This window comes from Leopardus geoffroyi, chromosome B3 (genome assembly GCF_018350155.1).
Source record: "Leopardus geoffroyi isolate Oge1 chromosome B3, O.geoffroyi_Oge1_pat1.0, whole genome shotgun sequence".
Classification (NCBI taxonomy): Eukaryota; Metazoa; Chordata; class Mammalia; order Carnivora; family Felidae; genus Leopardus; species Leopardus geoffroyi.
The window spans coordinates 133,036,460-133,061,926 of record NC_059337.1 but is presented as its reverse complement, the minus strand read 5'-3'; the positions used below and the strand labels follow the sequence as shown (position 1 = coordinate 133,061,926).

General features: G+C 49.8%; 1 protein-coding gene across 11 annotated transcripts in view; it reads left to right on the top strand.

The window, feature by feature from the left end:
* FOXN3 (forkhead box N3) overlaps nucleotides 1-25,467 on the top strand; it is a 402,841-nt gene that overhangs the window by 162,393 nt on the left and 214,981 nt on the right. For 8 of the 11 annotated variants that reach the window (XM_045451831.1, XM_045451833.1, XM_045451836.1 and 5 more), the window contains one exon: nucleotides 14,658-15,214. In XM_045451831.1, coding sequence (XP_045307787.1) covers nucleotides 14,672-15,214 — 543 coding nt within the window. In that variant the 5' untranslated portion in view covers nucleotides 14,658-14,671. Of the gene's footprint in view, nucleotides 1-10,929; nucleotides 11,109-14,657; nucleotides 15,215-25,467 lie in introns of those variants that run through there. The other 3 variants (XM_045451830.1, XM_045451827.1, XM_045451835.1) reach the window with 2 other exon arrangements.

Genomic DNA, 25,467 nt, shown 5'->3' with positions numbered 1-25,467 from the left:
GAAGCAACGGACTCCAGAAAATCTGCCAGGCCAGATTTCCAGGGCCAAAGAAAACCACGTTTTTCCTACAAAGGGGTGGTTTGATGACCTTTCGGGCTCACGGCCATCTGGGGGTCCAGAGCTTGGGGAGTGGCCATGACTTCTTCCTCAACTCAGCGTCTTCCTAGTCCAGATCACTGAGAGAAAGCAAACTGTTGCAGCTGCCTGCCCCCCATGCCTTTGGAGACTTGCCTGGGAGGCCGGTATGTGAGGAAGAGCCTGGGCATGCCAATAGCAGGTGGGATTTCTTAGGAACGGATGTCATGAGGTTCATCCCTCCCTTTGAACCTGGCCTGGGCAGCCTTCAGAGAGCTCTGACATCCACTCTCTGGGACTGGACGCCATCCGGAAGTCCGGGACACCGTGGCATGCCCACCTTGGTCCTCGGGTAGCCTCTGCTGGCACGCAAGGTGCATGGAAGCTTGCCCGGGGAGATCTCAGCCAATGGCCTGGGCCTCTGTTCCAAGGTCCCTTTGACGTTTCCTATGAGCAACAGGCACTAATGGCTGCCATCACCAACGTGGGCAGCACCCCCTTCCGGGATCCATATTGTTAGACAGCTGGCCTAGCACTGTGTGAGGCATGTAGGAAAGATGTTCAGTATTCCTCTCTGGAAGAAATGCCAACTTAAAAAGGACGCCTGGTTGTTTGGGGGCCAAATCCTTGAAGCCAGTGACAGTCACGTGTCTTTGAGCTCAGAGGCATTGGGTGCTTTTGGTGCACCCACAGAGAGACAGCAGTCCATTTGGCCGCCTCCTTCCCAGCCCCCACCCCTTATGAGACCCGAGTGCTCACGTGTACTCATGCCTCACAATTTACAGGCACGGTTTGCTTGCACCTGAATCGAAATATTAAAGGCACATGAGAGGTTATTTTGGGAAGGAGTGGGGCTTCCAAAACAGAAAGTGTTGGTGAACTGCACCGTCCGATAGAGAATAGGTTTGGCAGTCGCAGTAAGTTGAAAGGTTGTTAACCCCACCCCAGAAGAATTTTGTACGGCAGGGAAATATACCGGTGATATCTTAATCCCCGCAACGTTTCCCAGAGATGTCATCAACTTTGTAGCTTTTGCTTTTGTTTTAAAGAGACGGTCTTAGAGAGAGGAGTTAATTGTCTTCTTTCACATTCTTCTGACAAAGTAAAATGAGAGAAGTTATTTTTTGGCCTGGTTAAGCCTTTGGCAGGACGTAGAAACTGAAAACCAAGAGACTGTGGTACTCGGTGTGCTCAGTAAAGACAGGAAAACAATGAAAGCTCTTGAAAACTTTGGAGGAGGAAAAGGTTGATGAGGCTACTTTTCTATTTTTTTCTTTTCTTTTTTTAATGACTACGTTTCTTTATTTTTGAGAGGCAGAGAGAGACAGAGCATGAGCTGGGGAGGGGCAGAGAGAGAGGGAGGCACGGAATCCGAAGCAGGCTCCAGGCTCGGAGCCGTCAGCCCAGAGCCCGACGTGGGGCTCGAACCCACGAACTGTGAGATCATGACGCTTAACCGACTGAGCCACCCAGGCGCCCCAATGAGGCCACTTTTCTTTGACTGATCTGTGTAGTTATTAGATACCAGCTTGAAAGAACAATAAAAAGAAGCATTTTTTTTTTTTCCCTGTTAAGCGATCAATATTTTTGATTACCGCTATGCCACATGCTATGAGCAGAAGAGAGGTAGAAGACAGGGTCCTTGCCTCTCTGGGCACTTATAATTTGTTTGATGCTCAACATCTAGTTGATTTATTTTTTATTACAAAGGTACACCATACAGTATTGATTATGACATAGAAGCTGCACTTTGGCTCTTTGTAAGTAGTGCCTTTTCATTCTATTTAAAAGCCCCTCTTCCCTTCCTTCTCCTTTATTTCCTGCTCACCATTTTTCCTCTCTTGAACCCCACCACTCTTATCCGTCATGTCCTTGACCCGCAGGGGATTCTCCAAGAAAAATTCAAAGGCTGTGGATTGATCTGAAGCTTCCCTTGGCTCCTACCTGGAACCCGACTCCAAACTCTGGAGCCAGACTGTGTGGGTTCAAATCCCAGCCCACCACTTACCAGTTGTGTGGCCTGGGGCAGGTGGCCAAACCTCTCGGTGCCTCAGGTTCCTCGTTTATTTTTAAGACGGGCATAATAGTCGTACCTACCGCACAGGGTTAATGTGAGGCCGAAATGAGTCAATATTTGCAAAGCCTTAAGAATACTGCCTGGCACCCGATACATGCCATGTTAAGTGTTTGTTAAATATGGCTGGTCATGTGTTCCATATTTGCAAATCCACATCCTTGCTAAAAATTATTTGTAACCCCCAAATTAAAAAATGCTCATGGTGCTTTTATGCTCACTTGTGGATATTTTGGCAGAACGACCAAAAAATTTGAGTTGCCCAGTGGGCCCTTTCCCAGCTTCTGACTTCTTGTTTGAGCTCTCATACCATAAACAAGTATCTGTTCTGTGGTCTATCTTGTGCTATGCTTTCTGTGCTGTTTCCCTTGGTGATTTTTCTGTTTAAAATGGCACCTAATCGTAGGGCTGAAGTGTTTAGTGTTCCTGAGTGCATGAAGGCTGATTGCCTTGTGGAGAAAATACAGAAGCCTTGTTAGGGAATCTTTGTTCAGACATGAGTTATAGCGCTGTTGGCCGTGAATTCCATGTTAAGGAATCAACAATATATATTAAATAAGGTGTCTTTAAATGGAAACACAGCAAACTGTGGGTATAGACTCGTCAGTTAACAAAAATGCTGTCACCCGCAGCTCGCAGGAACCCGACCGTGTGTTTCCCCTAGGAGCAATAGTTCAGTATTTGCTAATTCATTGTTTGTGGAGACTTTATAGAACATAACTTGCACGAGTAACGACAATCAACTGTAGATAAATGGAGTTCAAGAGCACAGACTGGCAGCCTTTTCTAGGGCAAGCTTCTGACTGCCAGAGTCTCCCTTGGAATGGCAGGAGAAGCAGAAGTAATTCTGGCCACGTGGATTGCCTCAGCTGGACACAGATTTTTCTATCAGATCTGGAAAAAAAAAAAAAAAAAGAGAGAGATGTAACCACATCTGGTCTTTTATAAGCACAAATCGTTATAGAGGATCAATGGGAAAAGAGAGTCAATCTTCCCCCTCCCCCACAAACTCTTAACTCGAGAGTATTTTCCCTTATCTTTGGACCTTTGTAAGAGTTTGTAGAGAAAGTTGGATCCTGAAAACCTATACACTGAAAGCCTTCAAACAACCAGACAAAAGACACCACGACACAGGGTATAATGTGTGTTATACTTAGCAATTCTCTTGTTTGCTCAGAGCCCCGGCCTTTTCAGAAAGGAATCGGTTTGTCCCTTGTGGTAGAAAAGATCACAAAATACTTTAACTTGGTGGAAAGCTTTGCCAACGTATTTATTTCCCCCCAAACTCTTACTTTATGAAATGTTTGCCGGTTGTTTCACACATATGGTATATGAGAATGTGAAGATAGTTCTGAATCAGGAAGGCTTCACTCAAAATGACTGGAAAATGCAAATGGCGGGGACCAAAGGGGGTGTGGTGGCCAAGGTGGCCCACAGAAGATAATAATACGCTTGTAGCTCTTATTTTGGCAATTTCCGAGTTTTCATGATTTTAAGCCCTGTCCCAACAAACCCCCCTAAATACAACGTTGCGCATTCCAGGGCTTGTTTTCAGTAAGTACTGACTGAGCGTCTCCTGTGTGTGTCAGGCCCTTGAGTCACTGGGTGGCGTTTACTGGATCGCAGGGGTAGGCAGTCTGGTGGGCATGTTAACAGCCTTGCTATGGTGTCTCCCTTGGCTAAATTCCTAGAGGTTGGAAATTTAGGGTCAATGGCTGGGCTCGTTTAAGTTGTAATTGAACAGTTGAGCCAAGTCACAATCTTTCGGACACCCACACCAACACTGGTATGATTATTCTTCCTCAGCCTGTGCCAATCTGATAGATGAAATGAGATCTCACAATTGCTTTAATTTGCATTTGTTTTTACTGAGGTGGAGCCTCTTTTCGTGGGTATATGATCATTTTTGTTTCTCTTTTGGTGGATTTGCCCCTTTCTCATTAGGGTGATGTTTGTTTTTCCTCATTGATTGTAGGGGCTATAAATTTAAAATATTAACCTTTTTATCTGTGTATGGCACATATTTCCTCATTTTTTAATCTATCTTTTAACTTGATTTATGACTCTGGCACTGCACGCAAATTTTAAATTGGTATGCAGTCAAATATGTCAATATTTTCCTTTTGATTTATTTACTTAACAAAAACAACAGTGCTAAGTGCCAGGGCACCATTATATGTGTTTTACAAGTATTAATTCATTTGATCTTTGTCAGAGCCCCGTGAAGTGGGTATTGCTGTTATTCTCCCTCCCTGCCCATTTTTTTTTTTTTTTTAAGATGAAGAAACCAGGTGGGGAGAAAGAAGTTAAATACTTTAAGGTTAGCCAGCTGGTACGTGGTGAAGTGAGAATATGAACCCAGTCCCAGGTTCTTATGCTAGCCATTAGGCTATACCACCTCTGGCCGTGGTACTTTGCTCTGTGTGTGTGTGCGCGCGTGTGTGTGTGCGCGTGCATGCACGTGTGCGTGTATTTATCTGTGGTCACTTCATAAATCTCCCCGGGTCTCCTGGATCCTTGAGGGCAAGAGCTACCCCTCTTACCTTTCCAGCTTCCTTCCCAGTCCCCTCCACACAGTCCTGGGCATAGAGCAGATAGATGCTTCGTACGTAGTTGTTGAGTGAATGAATGGACTAAGTCTGGATTCTGGATCATTCGCTCACACATATGGCCCCACGGGTGTTCTAAGCCTCAGCTGACAGGTTCTGTGTTCCCATGTTGTCTCCAGCAGGTGACTCGATAAGTGTAGGTTTGGGGAGGGGCACGTGAGCTAATGAACTTCACTCTACCGGTTTGGCTGTATTTTCCCTTACCACACATCCCTCCCTCCCTTCTCTCCTCAAATAAGCCTCCTGGCTCCGTTCCCTGCTGGAGAAATTCAAAGAAGCCTTTTCCCAGGCTACACCCTTCAGAACCTGTCATGTAAACACCAAGAATGCACAGGAGGAAAGCCCAAGAGAGGATGAAGCGTAGGTGGCAAGACCCTGGACCAATCCGTGAAACTCTTCAAGAGTGGGGGGCCTCCCAGCTCTCACGCTGGGTCTCTCTTCCTCCTGGGCCCAAGGGAAGGAAGCCAGCCGCCCTTTTACCATTACAAACAGCATTCTCATATATTATCTCACAGAGACTTAGTCAACCCATGATTAAGGGGTTTCCTTTGACCATAATCTTCCCTTCTCTTCTCGTATTTGACAAATCCTCTTGGTTTTTCCCTTGAAGGCTTTCATACGTTCATTTTTTCCAGTCTCGCTGACTGTTCCCTAATTCGCAAAGCGGGGGTCCCTCAGCCTCCAGCAGCAGCACCCCTGGGAGCTTGTTAGAGATGTGAAGTCTCAGGCCACAGCAGAGACCTGCCGAGTCACAAACTCCGGGGGTGGGGGCCAGCAAGCTGCGTTTTAATAAGTCGTACAGGTAATTTTGGTGCGCACTCAAGGTGCAGGACCACTGCTCTAATGGGATCCTCCCCCCCCCCCCCCCTTACAGAACATTGTATACGTAATGGGTGTGCACTGTAGAAGACATGGCATATAATAGACACGTTTGAAAGAAGCAGGCCAGAAAAATTACCCCATAACTCTCCTACTCAGAGGGGATCACTACTTTAATATTTTATAATTTCTGAAAACATAGTAAAAAAAACCCTTTATTCCCTTTTGTATGGATTCTGGCATTGCTTTCTCAGTACTTTTGTCTGCTTTGGGTCTCTTACTATTTTCCTTCCCTCTCCCAAAACTCACCTTGAATCCACAATTCCATTCTTCTCCTCCTCCTCCTCCCCCTTCTTTTTAAATTGAGATATATTTGACATACAACATTGTGTGTAAATTTAAGGTGTCTGACATATAGATTTGATACATTTATAGTACAGTATGATTGCCACTGTGGCATTAGCTAATACCTTTGTGGCATCACATTGTTATCATTTGTTTTAGTGTTGAGAACAATTAAAATCTAGTCCGTTAGTTTAACGTTTATAATACAGGTTTCTTGTCGATAATTACTGTGCTGTATTAGGTCTCCAGGACTTATTTATCTACTAAGCTCCAAGCCATTCATCTTTTTAAGCGTATTTCTGATAGCATAACTTCTGCACTCAAAAATATTCGAGGGTGGTTCGGTCGGCTAAGTGTCCGACTTTGGCTCAGGTCATAATCTCACGGCTCATGAGTTGGAGCCCCGCGTCGGGCTCTGTGCTGACAGCTCAGAGCCTGGAGCCTGCTTCGGATTCTGTGTCTCCCTCTCTCTCTGCCCCTCCCTTGCTCACACTCTGTCTCTCTCTCAAAAATGAATAATCATTAAAAAAAAATATTCAATGAGTTCGTCTTGCCCTTTGAATTAGTGCTTAGAAACTGCTCATTTTAGCATTCAAGGAGTTTTGTCATACGGTGTTTCCGCTCTTCTCCACTAATACGCATGGCCTCATAGGTGCCATTGTGTGGCTCTGGACCCAGTGCTATGTACTTGGTAAGCACTCAGTAAATATTTGCTCAAGGAACAAATGCATCTCTAATACAATCAAGTCGTATTTGATAAATCTGTATGTGCCATTTATTTCTCCTACATGGAACAATGGTTTCTGCTGTAGTGCCTGCTTAAAATGTCTGGGATCCCTCCTAGAAGATTCTGATCCATTGGGTTGTGGCTTCCTGGGTATCCCTAAGAGAAGAGCTCAGATCTATAACATGCCTTCCCCATTTCCACAGATCCAGTACGAACCCATCTTTATTAGATATCCTCCTTCCAAAGTCATCCCCAGTCCCGTTGTGCCCAATGAGTCCACGATGCCCCCTGGCCTCCGCTGTTAGGAGGGGGTGGGCAGAAAGGAGTCGCCTAAGTCAGGCTGAGCCAATCAGGGTATTTCCCTGAGAACTGAGTCATGTAGGGGAAGACAGAGGCAGTCAGAAGGTGGTGGGTGCTGAAGGTCAGAAGGTTATTTGGACTTGGTGTGGGCAGCCACGTGTGGTCATAAACGAGCAGAGGAAGCCGACCCGTAGGCACGAGAGTGGAATAGATATGCAGAGGGAAGGAGGAAAGACGGTGTGGTCTCAGAGGGAAGGAGGAGGAGGAGGGGGAGAGAAACTGCCTGATGACGCCCGGGTTCTAAGAAGCCCAGCTGTGCTGCCTGCCCAGGGCTGCCCGGGTTCCTGCTCATGTGTCTTCACTGGAGTCAGCTGGAAGGATCCCCGACCAGGCGATCATCTTTGCAGGCCTGCCTCACATTCCTCCGCATATATATGAAAGTCCCCCGCCTTCCTGCCTGCCGTGTCCTCCTGTCACTGCTCATCTCTCCAGGTGTTACTGCCTCAAGGGGGGTTCGGGGGCTTCACCCTGAACTTTTCCATAAATAATCACGTTGGCCAAAGAGCCAGTGATGGGGAAAGGGGCTTTCACGTTGCGGGGCAGAGAGGCCTGTGGGAGAAGAAAGAACAAAACCTCAGGGGGAGGGGCACTCTGCACACAGGAGGAACCTGAAGTTCCACACTGACTGGGGACCCACAGGGCTGGAGTCCAGACACATGTGTGCCTCGGGCCCATGCCCAGAAGGCGCTGTCGAAAGGTCCCAGCAGGTCCCCAGCCAGGAAGTAAAGTGTCGCCCAAAGTGAGTTCCAGGGCACACGCAGCATTCTTCTGTCAAACGTGTTTATAGAACAATGGTTTCAACAGTTCCACTCGGTGTTTGGAGACTTCTCAGGGTCTAAGGCACAAGGGTGCTTTTTGAAAAGTTCAAGAGGGGAGTTGAAAATGGAGTCGTTCTGAAGAATTTGGCCGCTGCACCCTTTTGTCAGGGAGCATGTTCCAGAGCTGGGGTTGGACGGAATTAAGAGGTGGAGAGGCCACTCTGAGCCTTCCTTTGGCTTTGGGCAAATATGTGGATCCCCCCCCCCCCCCATTTCAGAGAGATAGGGAGGCAGACATGAGTGGAGTAGTCTGGTTTCCACACCAGGCAGTGCTGGTCCACCGCTCCCTCTTCAGAGTGACCTCTCTTGCCACGTTTGTAACGGGAGAGAGAAATTAAGGCATACAGATGGTCCCTGACTTAACGATAGTTGGACATACAAGTTTTCGACTTTGTGATGGCGTGAGAGCGATACACCTTCGGTAGAAACCAAACTTCAGATTCCGCATTTGGATCTTTCCCTGAGCTAGTGAGGTACCTTACGATCCTCTCTCGGGACGCGGCAAAGCCTCAGCTCCCAGTGGCCACACCATCAGTGGGGTAAGCAACTGATACACTACAGCCATTCTGTACCTGCACAAACATTCGGTTTTTCGCTTTCTGTACGGTAGTCAAGAAGTTGGATGAGGTATTCAACACTTGGCGTCAGATGATTTTGCCCCGTTGAGGCTAATGTAAGTGTTCTGTGCGCGTTCAAGGTGCACGTTCAAGTTTAGCTAGGCTGAGCGGTGATGTTGGACCGGTTAGGTATGTTAGATGCGTTGTCGACTTAGGGATATTTTCAGCTTAAAGATGGGCTTATTGGGAGGTTAACCCCATCCTCAGCTGAGGCAGGTCTGTACGTTGGAGAATGGAAGAAACCAAAAACATGCAGAAGAAAGGCAGGCTAATAAAAGCTTGTCTCACCTTACCTCACCCGCTGCCTAGGGCTTCTCCTGCCCCAAGGCTTACCTGTTTTAAAGGTTTTGTTCACGTTAGGATGGCTGGTTTGGACACAGGAGGCTAAACAGCTTGCACGGAGAATTTTGAGAAGGACATATTCCGTGCACTTAAACCCTGGGGACAAAGAAAGGACTGGAAGGAAAATGAACATGCCATTTCCCTTCCTGTAAAGAGATCTCTAGCTACCGTGTGAGGGTAGTTGGCCACAGGGAGGGCTGGGAGCTGATGATGCAAGAGGAGGAGGGAAGAGGAGTGTTTCTTCCTCTCTGGGTGGGCAAGGGGCTTGCACAACGGTCTCTGGCCTTGATTCCTTTGATGGGGGATTCAGCAGCCTCAACTGATACACTGAAGGAGGGTCTCCACTGGAGCTCAGTCGGGCTTTTGTCACTTAAGTTCTGACGCTTAGTCTCTGGCGCAAGGCTTCAGTCGTCTCTAGCTTGTTTCTCTCATCTTACACCTCTTGCTTGATGAGTTTGGGTAGGTCCCATCAAGTGCTCGTAATTCAAAGGGGTGGGGCTGGATGACCTCGGGCTTTCCCTGGGCCCCCACCTTGGAATCCTCTCGGGGTGGGATTTGCCCGTAGAACTAACTGGTAAGTAATAAAGCCTGTGGGGGAATGCCTTTGCCGAAGACTTGCCACCCACCACTTTGAGGCTTTGTGAAAAAGGAATGACTCCCAGATCTATTGGGGTTTCCTTATATTTTGGAAAAAAAAAATTGAGAAGCCCTTGGGATTTTTCCTCCCCTTTCGGGGAGGTTAAAAGGGACTGCAGACAAGGGGGGTTTCAGAGGCAGATCATTCTCGACCCTGCTCGCTGGTTTTTCTGCAGTTTTCGTAAAGCTCAAGATGGCCGGCCCGCTGGCTCAGGTGGGCTTAGGTGGGGGTGGGGGTAGGGGTGGGTTGTCACCTGGGCTTCTCCTCTGTGGAGGAACCTACTGAATTGGCTACGTGGGAGTGGTGTGCAATCATATTTTTATTTATGTCACCACCAGGGTGTCCTGTTGGACTCTCCTTTCGTCCTCTCCCAAGGCTGCTGGTTGGTGTGGCTTAAGCAGTGGGTGGCCGTCCTTTGGAGGAGCCCAAAGACTTGGAGTGGTGGCTGCGCCGGTCGCTGGGTGGCCCTGCGAATTGTCTGTCGGGTTCCCGAGAACTCAAAATGTGAAGGCGATAAGGCTGGGTTTTTTTCCTCGAGGTTTATAAGTCGGTCGCGGCGCCCAGCATTTCCCCACTGGAGAGGCCCCACCGGCGTGGCCTTTAGGACGGGCCTCCTGCTCGCCTGTCTGTAATGGCCACCCTCCCTCCCCGAGCAGACACGCGCCGGCAGACGACAGGAGGAGCGGCCACCGGGGCGGGAGGCTGAGGTGCCTTTGTGCCTTTCCTCCCGGGGCTCCAGGTGGGCGCTGGAGGAGGGCCGGGGACTGCCCCGGGAGCCCCGCCAGGACGCCGTAGTTGGGGAGAAGTGGAATCTCTTCTCCCCCTCGCAAGCCTCGCCCGCATCGTAATTCTTTTTATTTTTACTTTCGAGCCTTGTAAGGCATGCGGATGGGGTAGGAGCGTTCCGGCGACACGTTGCCAGCGGCGCAGCGCCGGCCCGCCCGCGTGGCCGGAGCCCGGGGAAGGGGCAGGCCGCGCGCCACCCGGCCGCCCGGCCGCCCAGCCCCGCCGCCCACGGTCGCGGCCGCCCCGGGTCGCGGCGCCCGCGCCGCTCACCCCCGGCCCGCGGCGCGGCGGGAGGCGAGTCCGCGCGGCCCAGGCCGGCCTGGGCCCCGGCTGCACCCCGGGAGCGCCCGGGCGCGGCGCGCGGGGTCGACAGCGGCGAGGGGGGCGCGGGCAGGGGGCGCCCCGGCGGGTCCGCACCCCGGGCCGCCGGCGGCCCGGCCCACGTTTTCCCTCTCTCCGGCTCCCTCCGCCCCCTCCGCTCCGTCCCTCCCCTCCGCGCCCCTCCCTCCCCGCGCTTCCCCTCCTCCTGCCTGGTCATGTGTCGCCTTTTTTTGTTTGCAGTGGAAACAATTTCTCGCCGCTCGGCGCGCCCCGGCCCGACGCGCCGCGGCGGAGGCGAGCGGGAGGCGGGACGGGGCGGGGAGAGCGGCGGGGCCGGCGGGAGGACGCGCGGCGCGCCCGGCGGACGCCGCAGGTCCCATGCCGCGCCGCGACCCCCGCGCCCCTGCCGCCCGCGCCCGCGGCCGCCCCCCGCCGCCCGCCGCCCCGGGCTCGCCGCGCCGCGCCCGCGCGTCCTTAGCCGGGCCACCAAGCGATGCCCGCTGGGCGCCCGCGAAACTTTGTCGGCTCCCGCTGAAGGGCTGCGGCGCCCCCGCGCCCCCGCGCCCCGCTCCGGCCAGGTGAGTTTGCTCCCCGCTCCCGCCGGCGCCCCAGTGGGGTTGGGGTGACTCGGGGCGGGGGCGCTCGTCCGAGGCCGTCCTGGAGGCGACCTCGCCGCTCTCGGCAGACGAGGGACTCCGCAGTTCCTGGGGGAAGGGCTCGGGGTGGGGGGCCCGGCCGGGCGGGGAGACGGCAGCCCCAGAGCGGGGAAGTTGCCCGGTCCGAAGAGTTTCCTGCCCCGACGTGCGGGCTGTTTCCCGGTGCCTCGATTTCCGAAAGACGCCCGAAGGGAGCAGAGTTGGTATTGTCCGCGGGGGCCGGGATCCCCGCCGTTCCGGGCCGGGGGAGGGGGTGCCGATCCAGGGGAGACCCCAAGATGAGAAACAGGCTCCTAACAAAGATGCCCCCTCCCCCCAAACTGCAGGCTTGGCACCGGCAGCGAGCGTCTCCCGAGACCCCCGAGGCCCGACCCCTCCTCACCCCGACTCTCTAGGAAACCGTCCTCGGGCCCTGGAGAAGTTGGGGGGACGGCGGGCTTTTATTGATGTGTTTTTAAGGCTCGCCGCGGTGCGGCCAATAAAAGGTTTATGACATCTGACCGGCAGTGAAGGTATGCGAGCTCCCAATTGCCTAGTATACGGGGAGCGGAGCAGTTTCCTCGTTGCCTGGCAACGCCGCTGATTGACGCGAAACGCAGCCAATCGCCGCTCCCGCAGGTCCCCTTGAAATGTTTTTGACAAGTACAGTAGACGGGAGTGGAGCGCGTGCGTGCGCGCGCGCGCGCCCGCGCGCGGAGGGGGGTTACCCGGCCTCTCCAAAGTGGAGACTGCCCTGCTCGGCTTGGAGAGCGTTTCTTAACTTTTTAAAGTTCACTTCCAACATCTGCTCCGAGCTGGGCCAGTAATGTGTTTGTCAGTTATTTGGAAACCTTCTGATAGCGGGCAAGAAACTCGCTTTCCTGCTGCATTTTCTCCGTTAAAACGCAAATAAGATAACAAAACACAGCAAGTCGTAGAGAAACAAAAAGAGGGTGTGTGTGTGTGTGTGTGTGTGTGTGTGTGTGTGTGTGTGTATGTGTGTGGAACGGAACCAATAGCAAACCGAAAAGTTGTAAGGAGGTCACTAGTGAATATATTTGCGTATCTGGTGGAGCAGATTAAAAATGTTTGCTTAACTGCAGACTCACATGATCCGGATTCTCGCTCCCTCTCTCTCTCTCTCTTTTTTCTTTCCCTCTAAAATAGGAGGAAAAAAAGATTTGGCAGATTATGTAGTTAGAGTATAATAATGGAAAACTCCTCAGCTGTGGTTTCTGGGAACTGTTTTTTAAAATGGAACTGTGGTGATCAGCAGGTCTTAATATTGTTGCCATGAAATGCTGGATTTATAAAGATGCAGTTAACAGTTGGAGAGCATGGGGGGATAGAAACACAAAGCAGACAGATGATTCAAGGGCACTGAAGCCTCATCACCCTCTTTTCTTGACTTTTCTAATAAAGCCATATTGCTGGCAGTGTTTGTTTAAAACAAAAGACAACATGGAGTGTAGTGTGTTAGTTCCTTTGGGAAGCTACTGACAAATAAGCACATTGAAAAGAAAGAGCAGCATGTTGTCATAGCAACAGTGCAATTAAATTACTTTACTGTCAGCCATGATATAATTTTCCTGTTCGGAAGCTCAGGAGACATAAAACTTTCATCTGGAGCTGAAGTTGACTTCAGTGGCTGAGTAGTTGTTCTGTTTTGTACTCCACTGTGTGGATGTCCCCGGTTATCAGAAACTTGGGGTTTTTTGATGGGATCTGGGGAAACGTTGAGAGGACAAGCCTAGCTTTGATTTGTTCATGAGGAAGGTAAAAAGCATGATCAGCTGGGTCTCTGTCACAGCCCCAGACCTCAAGACACTAGCTTATTCTAAATTGTGTCCTGTGCTACACAGGTTAGTTTCCTTATTTGACAGAAAGACATATTCCCTGTGGATGAGCCTGAGGTATCTGAATTGCTCTGCCTCTGTCAGTCTTTGATGCCCATGGAGGTTTTCTCTCCTTAGAGTCGGGCATCTCATAGCAGCTCCGGAGCGTTTTCTCACACCTTCTGCCAGCGGGTTCTGTTTGTCTACCTTTCGGAAGAGGGAGGGGGTTGCGGTTCTCAGGCACCCGAGGCTGGCCGGCCTGTTGGGTGCCTCACATTATGCTTTCTAGAATCGCATTCTAGAGCTTTCCCAGCTGAAGTGGCAGTTACTTTCAGCATAGTGTCAATGGACATTTAGAGCCTTAGGATGGTCATGTCTGCTTTTGTGTTCATTCTTTTTTTTTTTTTTTTTTTTTTTTCTAGATAGATTGCTTGATCTTCTTAGGGGGAAAAAATAAAACAGACGTGCTTCTTAAACCAAGCACATTGTGTGAGGGCTACAAGCGGACAGTGGGAGACCTCTTTCATTATCTTCACTGTTCTTTCTGTCTTACACTGAGTACTCGGGGGTTGAATGTGCTTTGTATCTATCGGGGTCATTCTGTTGGTGGACTGGCCACGTCCTCGTTTTCTTTTCTCATCAGAAGTTGCACTCCCTGTTCTAGGTCATTGATAAAAATGGGGGTGGCATGGCGGGGGTGCAGAACAGAATTCTCTAGCAGTTTTTGTCGAATTTGCCTTCCAGTCTTGAAGCTGCCAGTTGTCTTTTTTTTTTTTTTTTTTCCACCAATTCTGATGTCAATTCATGGCTTGTCTTCACGTTCCCATGTATTCGTGTGGTGCCCGAAGTTACTCACTTTTTCATTTGGAGGTGTAGGGTCCCAGCAATTAAATGTAACGCCTCCCTGCAGTTCCGATCCCCCGAACTCCTTGTTAGCGCTCTTTAGACTCACCAACCCGTAATCACAGTTGCAGAGTTTTGGGTCATGACTCGGGGAGAAAAGATACAATCATATAAACCACGAGCAGACGATGCACACTGTGGTCACACTTGAATTCCGAGGCGGTTGTCATGGTTTTCGTGTGGTGACAGCTCGACTTAACCTGAAACACCTGGCCTTAAACTTGGAGGTATTTTCTTTTTGGGGGGAAGGATAAACCACGAGACCGTAATAACCCAAAGCGACAGGAGCGGTGCATTGTCCTTACTCCGTAGTGTCTCTCGTGAGGCTTGGGTGCATCTTACCTGTCCGTAGATTCACGTATTGTGGAGAAACTGAGGCACCAACACCGAAGCTGTTCCCAGGGTCACAGTGAGAGTGCACGAATCCGGGAAGAAGCCTTTGTAGATTCTCCCTTTCTTCTCATGATGCGTTTGCATATTAGAGGTGTACTGTAAATATTTCCAGTCTCGTATTTTCGAGGCGAGGGAGTCGCTGTGCTGCAGGCATGGTAGACGGATTTTACTTAGGAGTGCTTCTCCCTGCGGTGGAGTCGTGGGTTTGTGTTACCCAGCGTCGGAGCCCTGAGATGGGCTTCCTGTAGGGCCAGGGGTCCGTAGAGGTGGCAGGGGTGGGAGGTGGGCCCGGTAGAATTAGGAGGGCACGGCTGCCTCTGTTTTGGGTTTCACCAACTCATCTGTTCTCTGTGTTTACCAGGAGCCTTCACGTAAATGGGTCCAGTCATGCCTCCCAGTAAGAAGCCAGAAAGCTCAGGAATTAGCGTCTCCAGTCGGCTGAGTCAGTGTTACCGGGGCAGCGGTTTCTCCAAGGCCCTGCAGGAGGACGATGACCTCGACTTTTCTCTGCCTGACATCCGATTAGAAGAGGGGGCCATGGAAGATGAAGAGCTGACCAATCTGAACTGGCTTCACGAGAGCAAGAACTTGCTGAAGAGCTTCGGGGAGTCGGTCCTGAGGAGTGTCAGCCCCGTCCAGGACCTGGACGACGACACCCCCCCATCCCCTGCCCACTCTGACATGCCCTACGATGCCAGGCAGAACCCCAACTGCAAGCCCCCCTACTCCTTTAGCTGCCTCATATTTATGGCCATCGAGGACTCTCCGACCAAGCGCCTGCCAGTAAAGGATATTTACAACTGGATCTTGGAACATTTTCCATATTTTGCAAACGCACCTACTGGGTGGAAAAACTCAGTGAGACATAACTTGTCCTTGAATAAGTGTTTTAAGAAAGTGGACAAAGAGAGGAATCAGGTAAGCCTCTGTGTCTGGAACTCAAGGGTTCTCTTTTTGAAATGTGTAATTTCTCTCCGTGAAGAAAACATTAAGGAATGTAAATTCACTGCCCTGAAGGAGTGGTGATAAATGGGCAGTTTTATTTCACTCGTTTGGTTGCAAAGAGCTTCCTTTTCCTTAAGCGTGTCCGTTAAAGAATGTTTTTAGCGTTTGTGCCAGATTGAGGGTTTCCCACTGTGGTATCCAGACGTAACCCCAGAACCGTGGTTTGCACGCCTGATTGGTTCTTAGTATCATCCCTCAGTGTGGATGGGTCCCTTTGGGTTTAGAGTGCAAACACAGGTCCATATTCCGAGGATAGCCATTGACCATGCGGTACGTGTGTATACGTTTGAGGCAGGGTGCCGCCCGGGTTAGGGAAAAACGGCATTTCTCTTCTTTCTTAATATTAACTTGGAGAGAGGCAGCCTCCAGGATTCTGGAATAAGTGGACGGTAATGGACATTGGGAGGTGACCAAACAGTCTACTCCAAGGCCCGACAAGCAAAGGCCCGAATTGCCCAGGTGGCACTCATAAAATCAGGCATGCACACGAGTGCCTGACAACTTTGAAACACCCGGAGTATGAAAAATCAGGGTAAGGTCCCCCTTAGAGGTGGGCTTCCACAAGATTGAATTTGGACTATAACACCTTAGCTCGAGTCTCCTGGCCCCGCTATAGCGAGACTGGTGTCGAGAACTTGCTTTCCCTTTCCTGTAAGGAGTGTAACCGTGGGAATGGGATTGACCGTCAGGACTGGACCACAGTGCCGTGATCGGACTTTTGAGTCCTGGAAAGTAACGCGGCCGCAGTGGGAACATAAGCCGAGAAACGTTTTCCCCACAGCGCTTTCGCGTTATTGCTGTATTTTCCGGCTTTGTTTCTCGCGGCAGAGGGACGCTGCGCCGTGTAGCCAGCAGTCTTGCCTTTCACCCTTTTAGAGGTTCAGGTGTGGGCTCAGGACCCACTGTCGTGCGGGGTCGCTGGCTGTGCAGTGCTGGGGCCTTTCTTCCTCTCCAGACACACGTTCCTGTTTCCAGTAGACTCTTGGGCCTGAGAAGACTCTGCTGGTCTTGGGCTTGGAAGATCTGGAATAAGGAAGCGGCGAAGCCGTATTTCTCCATGCTGCACCTGCACCCGTTTGTCTGCAAATGCTGTTCCCCTGGAGTTTATGCTCATGACGGGGAGCGGGCATATATGGAAGGGTGATGCCCGGGTCCAGTGTGCAAACGTGGACCTTCCCCAGGTCCTTATCTTTACGCAGCTGTGACAATTGTGGGGCGCCCGCTACGCTCCTTCCTCCCCTCCACGTCTCAGAATGGGCGTTTGGAGACCGATCTCTGGACTTGGCTCTGTTGACTCCTTTAGCCTCATTCTCTGAACTAAGAGAAGCTTCCCTGCGCCCCAGTAAAGAGCCGCGTCTGTGGTACTGATAGTTTCCGCATAGGTGAGTCCTCGTGGGTAGGAGGGGAAAACCTTAGAAGGCAATTCCACGACTAGCACATTAGAGGAGAAAGTGCCGTTCGGGTCCCCCGAAGCCGCACGTCGCCGATAGAGCCGCGAACAGGCCGTTTATTGTGCGTGTTACTGCATGCCTGGCTCTGCGTTGGCCTCAAAGCCAGGACACGGAAAAGTCATTTAGCAAGGGTTCGCTCTGAAATGTTCAACAAGAGCAGCTCCAGAGTACGCGAAGAGTCTCGGCAGGATCGTTCGTCAGCCCTCCGAGTGACAGGTGTGTCGGATGGGGTGTGTGTGTGAAGGTACTCGCACACCCCCGCCCCCTGCTCTTCCCGGGTGACGGTTGTCATTCCGAATACACACGGATAACCGCCTGTTGAAAGGGAACAGCTCTGAGGACGCAAGACTGTGAAATCTTACGAGACGCTGAGTTCCGACTTCTTAGCCATGCTGACCTGCACGGACGCGTTTCTGATCACGTGCCCGTCAGTTTTGTGGCGGGGGGGGGGGGGGGGGTTGGTTCCCGTCACCTGTGATGGTGTGAGAACAAAGCTAAGAGTGGGAGATTTCCGTCTCTCTCCTCGTCCCTTGGGTTACCCTTGGGCCGCGTTTGGAGGCAGATTCCCAGGGACTCCCAGCCACTCAGGGCACTGGCACTGGCCCACCCATTTGGGTTTTCTCCTGTGGCCAGCTGAGTGAAGGAGAAGGCCTTCTCCCTGACACTTCGCCCAGTGAAAGCCCCTTTGGCTGTACAGGTAAACTTGTTTTTTTCCCAGGGGATTTTACTTAGTGGTAGCTCCCACTCTGAGGTGGGGCCACAACGCAGTGACCACGTGCACCTGAACGTTGGTGGGAAATATGTTAGTTGAAGGGGAGAATGGAATGCTTGCAAGTTGTATTCACATTTTTTTCTTTTAAAAGTGCGGAACCCGGTTTTAAGCATGACGTGACTGTGGGAATGCAGAATCCTGTGTGATCCTTATCCCCGAGGGGTTTGGAATGAGTCCCCTGCTGGACAGCTGCCTGGCTGGGATGTTGGAGAGGGAACTTACAAGATTGCATCAGAGTCACCGGTGGCACTTAAAAGCAATGAACATTTCTTGGCTCCTCCCTGGAGATTCTGATGCAGTAGGTTTGAGGTGGGTTGGGGACAATTGGTGGTTCTGATAAGCTCCAGGGGCGTTTCTGACATGCAGCCAGATTCGAGAATCCCTGAACTAGATGCCCTTTTGGGTTCTTTCCAAAGCTGAGATTTCATCAGGAACAGCTCATGAGTGAACAAGTTGGAGAGAATAGACAGTTTTGCTTCCATTTTTTTCTCTTTTTTACGTTTTATCTCTTAGAGGACTTAAAAAGATACATAAGGACTTAGACAATGGCTACAAAAGATAGAGTTTTATTTTTCTTCTTTAATCATAAAGAATTTCAAATATCCATGTAGAGAGAGTAGCATGACGAATCCATGTCACCCAACCCCCCCATTGCCCATAACCAAATTCAGTGGTTAGCAAGGGGTTGTTGCCCTTCATTCATTGTTTTGTTTTGTCTGTTGCTCAAGCAGATCCTGGGTTTCATGTTTTATCCCAACATACTTAGATATGCAAAAGAACAATCACCTGGGGCGCCTGAGTGGCTCACTCGGTTAAGCTACCGACTTCAGCTCAGGTCATGATCTCACGGTTTGTGGGTTCGAGCCCCACGTCGGGGTCTGTGCTGACAGCTCGGAGCCTGGAGCCTGCTTCAAACTCTGTGTCTCCCTCCGTCTCTGCCCCTCCCACACACATGCTCTGTCTCTCTCTGTCTCAAAAATAAACATTAAAAAAAAAATTAAAAAAAAAAACAATTGCCAGTGTCTTCCATAACTTCAATTGCCTGCGTCGCCCCGAGCAAAGTGCGCACTTCCCTAGTATTACCTAGTACCAGGTCCATATCCAGAGATCCCTGAGGCTTTACATGACGTTCATTTGAATTAGGATCCAAACGTGGTTTATGCAGTGCAATTGGCTATTAAGTGCCTGTCGTCCATTTTCATCCACAGCAGCCCTACGCCTCTCTGCTTTCTAATGTCTTTCCTTGTCAAGGAGACCATCCGCTGGGCTGCAGATCGCCCCACATTCTGTCTGCTTCGGGTGGATTGCATTTAGTATGTTCTTCTGTCCCCCCTGTATTTTCTGTGAAATGGAAGTCAGTGCTCGAGGCTGGATCATGTTCCGGGTTTCTTTCCCCTAAGAATACTTCATGGGCTCTTGTGTGTTCCAGCATCCAGAAGGCTGGTTGACCCCTCCTGGGGGGGGATGCTGAGCTTGAACTGTGGGTTCACATGGGATCGGCTGCCACCGCCTCTGCAAAGTTTCCCACCAGCTTTTCATCTTAGGGTTTCATCTATGGATGACCTTTGCCTGAATCAATCAAGGTAGAGTTTCAGAGTCTGAGATTAAGTTTTATAGCTCCTAAATACAGATCTTAGCTAGGACTATAAGATTAGCATGTGCTAACCTCTCGGACTACTTGTAAAGGGGAAGGAAAGTGGACTTCTTTTTAATAGACTGGGGATTATAAATGGTTCAGGTATGTGTGTTTCTATTTCTGTGCTTTTTCTTTACTCTCTTCTTACCAATTTAAGAACATAAAACATTGTTGTCACAAGAGGGTTTATAAAGGAAACACTGTATAAAGATATGTTTATTATATTGAGGGCTGAGTGCTTCATGCTTCATTTTTTGTTTGCTTCTTTTTTTGCAACTTGGGGCTCAGACCCATGACCCCGAATCACACGCTCTTCCGACTGAGCCGGCCAGGTGCCCTGGGTTGAATGCTGTCCAAGATTTTGTTTGTTTAGTTTTTAGATTCTTTTTTTTTAAAACGCTTATTTGTTTGTTTAAAAAGCATTTATTTTTATTTATTTTGAGAGAGAGAGAGAGAGAGAGAGAGAACACAAGTGGGGAGGGGAGAGAGAGAGAAAGAGAATCCCAAACAGACTCCATGCTGTCAGTGCAGAGCCCGATGCGGGGCTCGAACCCACGAACTATGAGAGAATGACCTGAGCCGAAATCAGGTATTGGATGCTTAACCAACTGAGCCACACAGGTGCCCTGCTTATTTTATTTATTTAGAGAGAGCAAGCGAGCGTAGGAGAGGGGCAGAGAGAGAGGGAGAGAGAGAATCCCAAGTAGGCTCCACATTCTCAGCGCAGAGCCCAGCGTGGGGCTTGAACTCAAGCACAGTAAGATCATGACCTGAGCTGAAATTAAGAGTCAGGCGCTTAACTGACTGAGCCACCCAGGCACCCCTAGTTTTCAGGTTCTTTAATGGAAACTCTAAGGAAAAGTGAAGAACCACCTGTATTTTACAGCAACAGTAGAAGACATAATGTGGAAAGACCTGTGAACTTTCCATATGCAGTATTCCACGTCCTAACTACAGTCCTGTGAAGTAGGTCCTATTTTCCTTCCTACAATAGGTGATGAGTGAAGCTCAGAGTGCTTAAGGAACTTGCTGGAGGTCATAGAGCTCGTACCTAGCAGAGCAGGAATTCACCCTAATTCCCTCCAGCTTGGAAGGTCCTGTGCTTACAATTAAGCTGGGTGCTTGATGAACCCTTCTCAGTTGACAGGCTATTAGAGATGATCTCTACATGCTTCCTCAAAGTGTTCTATGAACATGAGTGATAGGGACCTCAAATAACCCCAGGAAACCCAGCGTTTACTTTGGGGCTATAGGATAGAGAAAGGTAAATATAGAGTCTTTTTGTGCTGTTGAGATGGGGCCAGATTCTGTCTTTGTCAGCAAATGGGGAGATGTGATGTCTGCACGAAGTCTGCCACTGCCCTCTCAGCTTCCTCTTTGCAAGAAATGCCCCGGGTCCGCTCCACTGGTCTGGCCCAAGCTCAGAGTCCCCTCTCCATGCACAGATACTGTTTACACAAGCTCTCCTTCCACTTCCCAGCCAGCCCCCTTGACGCTTTGCTTTTCCATCCTGCTGGATGAAATTCTTTTTCTTTTTTCTTTTTTCTTTTTAATGTTTATTTTTGAGAGAGAGTGAGCGGGGGAGGGGCAGAGAGAGGGGGCCACAGAATATGAAGCAGGCTCCAGGCACTGAGGTGTCAGCACGGAGCCCGACGCGGGGCTCGAACTCACGAACCGCGAGATCGTGACCTGAGCCGAAGTCAGACGCTTAACCGACTGAGCCACCCAGGCGCCCCTGAAACTCTTTTCCAAAGGCAGCTGGGAAAATAAGGTAGCGTCTCTTATGTGGTAGTACCCCCATGTGCACGGTCGCCTCTAACTCCCTCCTCTTGGTGGTGTCAACACGGAATCAAGAGCATTTCCCTTTCCCGTGATGTTAGTCAATGTACCCATTTAATTGGTGGCCGTTGCAGGAAGAAGAGAGGACTTCTTTTATTTTGGATAAGTAATGCCATTTGAAAGACTGTGTAGTCCGCTTTTGAGGGCGAAGTTCCTAGAAATCAGGGTCATGCTGGGTGGTGGGGCGTGCAAAAAACGGGATGGAGATTCTTCTGAAGTCTCTGGGGCAAGCGATGATCTTGTTCATGCCCGAGTGCGGGCTCCGGGCACAGCGGCGGGGACACAGCCTCTCTCTCACAGGCGCACACTGCCTACCACACTTCTTTCTGTTGTCTTGGCTAAATAGTGACTTTGCCTCAGAAGGTCGGGACTTTACCAGGGTCTCTGAGGGGCTTGAAGTAAACATAACCCCATGTTGCAGGCCCTGGAAGAGGAGGCTTTTCATACCAGTATCCTCTGTCACCCCAAGAAGTCTGTACCGCCCTTGGCCATGCTCTCCCACCGACCCCACCAACTCTGCTCCTTCCTGATTCTTCCAGGTATCAGATGCCTTGGCTCGGGGGGCATTTCTGGTGTCCTCCTCTTGCCAGCTGTTCAGTGTCTGCTTTTTAAAGTATCTGTTACGGTCAGTACCTACTCTGCTTAACCACACCAAGTGCCGAAAGGGCGCAGCGTTGAATGGGTTGTGGCTACGGCACCGGCCAGTGGTCCAGTGGGCCCCACCTGCAGAATTTCTTTCTAGCTTCCAGAACTTACCAGAAGAACTTCCCCTTCCTTCAGCATGCCCGCCTTCATTTACTTGTTTCCTGTTTCTCACCTCATTCGTTCCTGGCTTTTTTGTTTCACAGATGCACTGCTTTTTCAGTCCCCACCGTGACTCCTGTTATTGACGGCGATAAGGATCCCTACAGGTCTTCTGGGAAGCTTGGTTCTTCTGGACGTGAGGGTCCCATTGGTGTATCTGTCCAGTAGCTCTCCCCGTGAAGTGTTCAAAAAAATGTTGCATGCTCTTTGGTAGGGCTTTGTGGTACCTGGTAGGCCTATGGGCTGCATCTTCATTGATACCCTGCCCGGATATCCAACCAGCAAGAAATTGCTCTCAGAACCTCCCCTGTTGAGCTGAAGAGCTTTGGGATTTCCCTCTGAAATCACTTTAGCTGCAGGGTAATTCTCTGCAGTAAATAATATGGGAAGTTGGCACACTGACCTCCTATTTGAAAGTCATGGGTTTCGCTTTTCACAAGTAGTGGTGGGTTGTTTAGATTAACCCATACTCTCTCACCTTGCCCTTGGTCATCTTCATGCTCTGAAGCTTTGGCAAGGTGATGGCAGCTCTTAGGTTTTACACACAATTCCACCATCTTTCCAGTGGACCTTTCAGCCCTTGAAACAGATGATTGTATATTTTGAAAAGGCTAGTGTCATGTTAACCCTTGTAATCCAAGGGTATCCTTGTCACTTTTAACTTCTTTGTCACTTGTCTCAATGAATACTTCTTACTGGCCCTGTGAGGATTTATCTTTTGGCTGTATTTGGTTCAACCCTGGCCTGAAGTTATCAGAATTTACCAAGTTGTTCCTGTGGCCTGCCTCTATATTGGCAGGCCATCAGTAACTTTTTACCTGTGATTTCAGGGACACCAATGGCCCTTTGCTTTTATAGAATAGTTAGTCTATTCTGTAGAATTATTTGGCAAGGGGAAAGGTTACGTTAAAAAGTGAGGTTTGGGGGCGCCTGGGTGGCTCAGTCGGTTAAGCAACCGACTTCGGCTCAGGTCACCATCTCATGGTTCGTGGGTTCAAGTCCCGCGTCAGGCTCTGAGCTAAGAGCTCAGAGCCTGGAGCCTGCTTCTGATTCCGTCTCCCTCTATCTCTGCTCCTCTGCTGCTTGTGCACTCGCTTGCTCTCTCAAAAACAAATAAACATTAAAACAAAAAAGTGAGATTTGGTTCTTGCCCCCTAGGAGCTTACATTGCAGGGATACAGGAGACACAATAAAAAATAAAAAAAGAATAAACCACCACCAGTGTGGGAAGCATGCCCGATCCATAAGTGATAGGTGTCATTTGAGAAGAAGCTTTTCTTCCCCAAAATGGGGCACTTGGAGCTGAGATAAAGTTAGCAGTGGGCAAGTTTTGGATACTCCTTATGGGGGAGGTACTTGAATAAATTCACAAGACATTCTTCTGGTGTGGGAATGAGCACGTGACCTTCAAGAATGGATTCGTTCGGATGAGGTTGGACTATTTATTCTAGAAAATCCAAACATGAGTGAGTTAAACAAGTTAGAAGTGGATCGCTCTGTCACATAAAATAGGTCTTGAGGAGTTGGACAGAGACCCAGATTCCATCTGTCTTTCCGCTCTGCTGCTCTTAGTGCACTGCTGGTTTCCATTCTCAGAGCCTTCTCCTGGTCCAAGATGGCATAGCTGGCATGTTGTCCATTTGGGAAGTAGGAAGGGGGGTGTGGGTGCAGGGAAGGACCCAAGTGGGGAGGTCCCACTGAGTTCGCCGTTTTAAGGAGCTTTTTCAGAAATCCCACATTCTGCTTTCATCTATCTCATTGGCTATACTGTGGTCACATGACTGCAAGGAAGGCTAGGAAAGGTCGTCTTTTAGCCGGCCCGTTGCGATCCCGGGTAAAAATGTTGGTTTTGTTAGTAAGCAAGCGTGGGCTTTTCCGTCACAGAGGTCTGGAGGAGCTGAATGTTTTTGGACCCAAGGGATGTGTTGGAACAGTCGGAGAAAAGGAAGGAGAGAGATGGGTGGTCAGGGAGGTCATGTAAATAAGAGTGAGGCGTTGGTAGGGGAGCTAGGACCGGAAGGGGGACACTGGATTGCCCTGCTGATTTAACGAAAGCAGAGACGCCGACCCATTTTTTTTTTTTTTTTTTTTTTTTTAAACATTGCAGTTCACCAAGGTTTTGCTTCAAGATATTCTGGTTAAATTGCATTTAATATTTTCCAAAGCAATAGCTTGATAGAGGTGAAGCGTGCCGAGTATGATAAGAAGAAAAGCAGGGAAAACGCATGGTCGAAGATAGAGAGTGGCGTCAAGTCGTTTTTTAAATAATAACTTGCTGGTTTGCTCTGCGAGGTTGCGGCCCGTTCCAGGAACGGAATGACGTCTTTGATGTGTGTGCATGCGCGCACTTGCACCTGTGAACTCAGCAGGAGACCTGTCAGTTACCCTTCTGTGTCGTCCTCCCGCCCCCACCAGATAGATGGGCTTCCGCTCTGCGCCCAGTGGGCTTGCGCGCAGTGTTGCCTTGCATTTACCGCAGCTCTGTGAAGTGCCTCGCGCAGGCTGTGTGTGCTCCTCAAGGGACAGGACCGATAAGTAACTTAGCTAATGTCATTAGACAGAAAACAGCTAGCAGAGCGTTTGTACACTTTGTTTTTTGGGGGAAAAAAAAAGGCCACGTCACATGAGCACCACTCTAATGGTAGCTAGAGTAGAGGGGGGAAAAAATCCAGAGTCTCCTGAAATCAGAGCGCAGCAATGTGGCACCCAGCCGGGGTAGAGTCACACGAAGTACTCTCAGAGTACTTCACGGAATGCCGAGTTCTTTCCAGAGTCTTCCGCAGATGCAAGTCATGTAAAGTGAGAACCTGTGTTCATAGCCATGATTCTAAGAACCCGCAGAAGCGTTAGTTTGCAAACTAAAAATTAGACTCAGCATTTACAAAAAAAAGTAGCTCCGTCATTTTAGAAGCATTTATCATTCATGCCACACATCTATGTGGAGTGCAAGGCACAATTTTCTGTGCTGAGGATATGGAGGTGACCTGTGGTAGTTGTTACCTGGCTATTCCAGACTCTCCACAGGATAGGGAGGAGGGGAAGGGAAGCACATGTTAAACAGGAGATCCATACATAGACACATAGGCAATGTATCAGATAGTTATAAACACAATGAAGAAAATAAAACAGGGTATAATATACTGGAGAGGGGTGGGAGGAGGGTGGGAAGTTTCCTGGAGGTGCTGATGGGGCCATGCCTTAAATGGCAAGAGAGATGCAGCTGTGCAAAGACTGGAACAGAGAGAATATCAAGTGCAAAGGCCCTGAGGTGGCAACAGCTTGAACAGTCCAGGGGACAGAAAGAAGGCCAGTAGAAAGTATATTAAAGAGGGAGAATGAGATGTTTTATTTTATGTATTTTATGTATGTTTGTTTATTTATTTTGAGAGAGAGAGTGTACACAAGCAAGTGGTGAGGGGGGGGAGGGGCAGAGAGAGAAGAGCGGGAGAGAGAATCCCAAGCGGGCTCCCTGCCACTGCCCACAAGGAGCCCCACGCAGGGCTGGCTCGATCTCACGAACCCTAAGATCATGACCTGGGCGAAATCAAGAGTCGGATGCTCAACTGACCGAGCCACCCAGGCTTACCAAGCATGTCATGTTTTAAAGGGACATCAGGGAGAAGCATCTGTCTGGGGTTCCCATGGTACAGGTTATAGATGACAG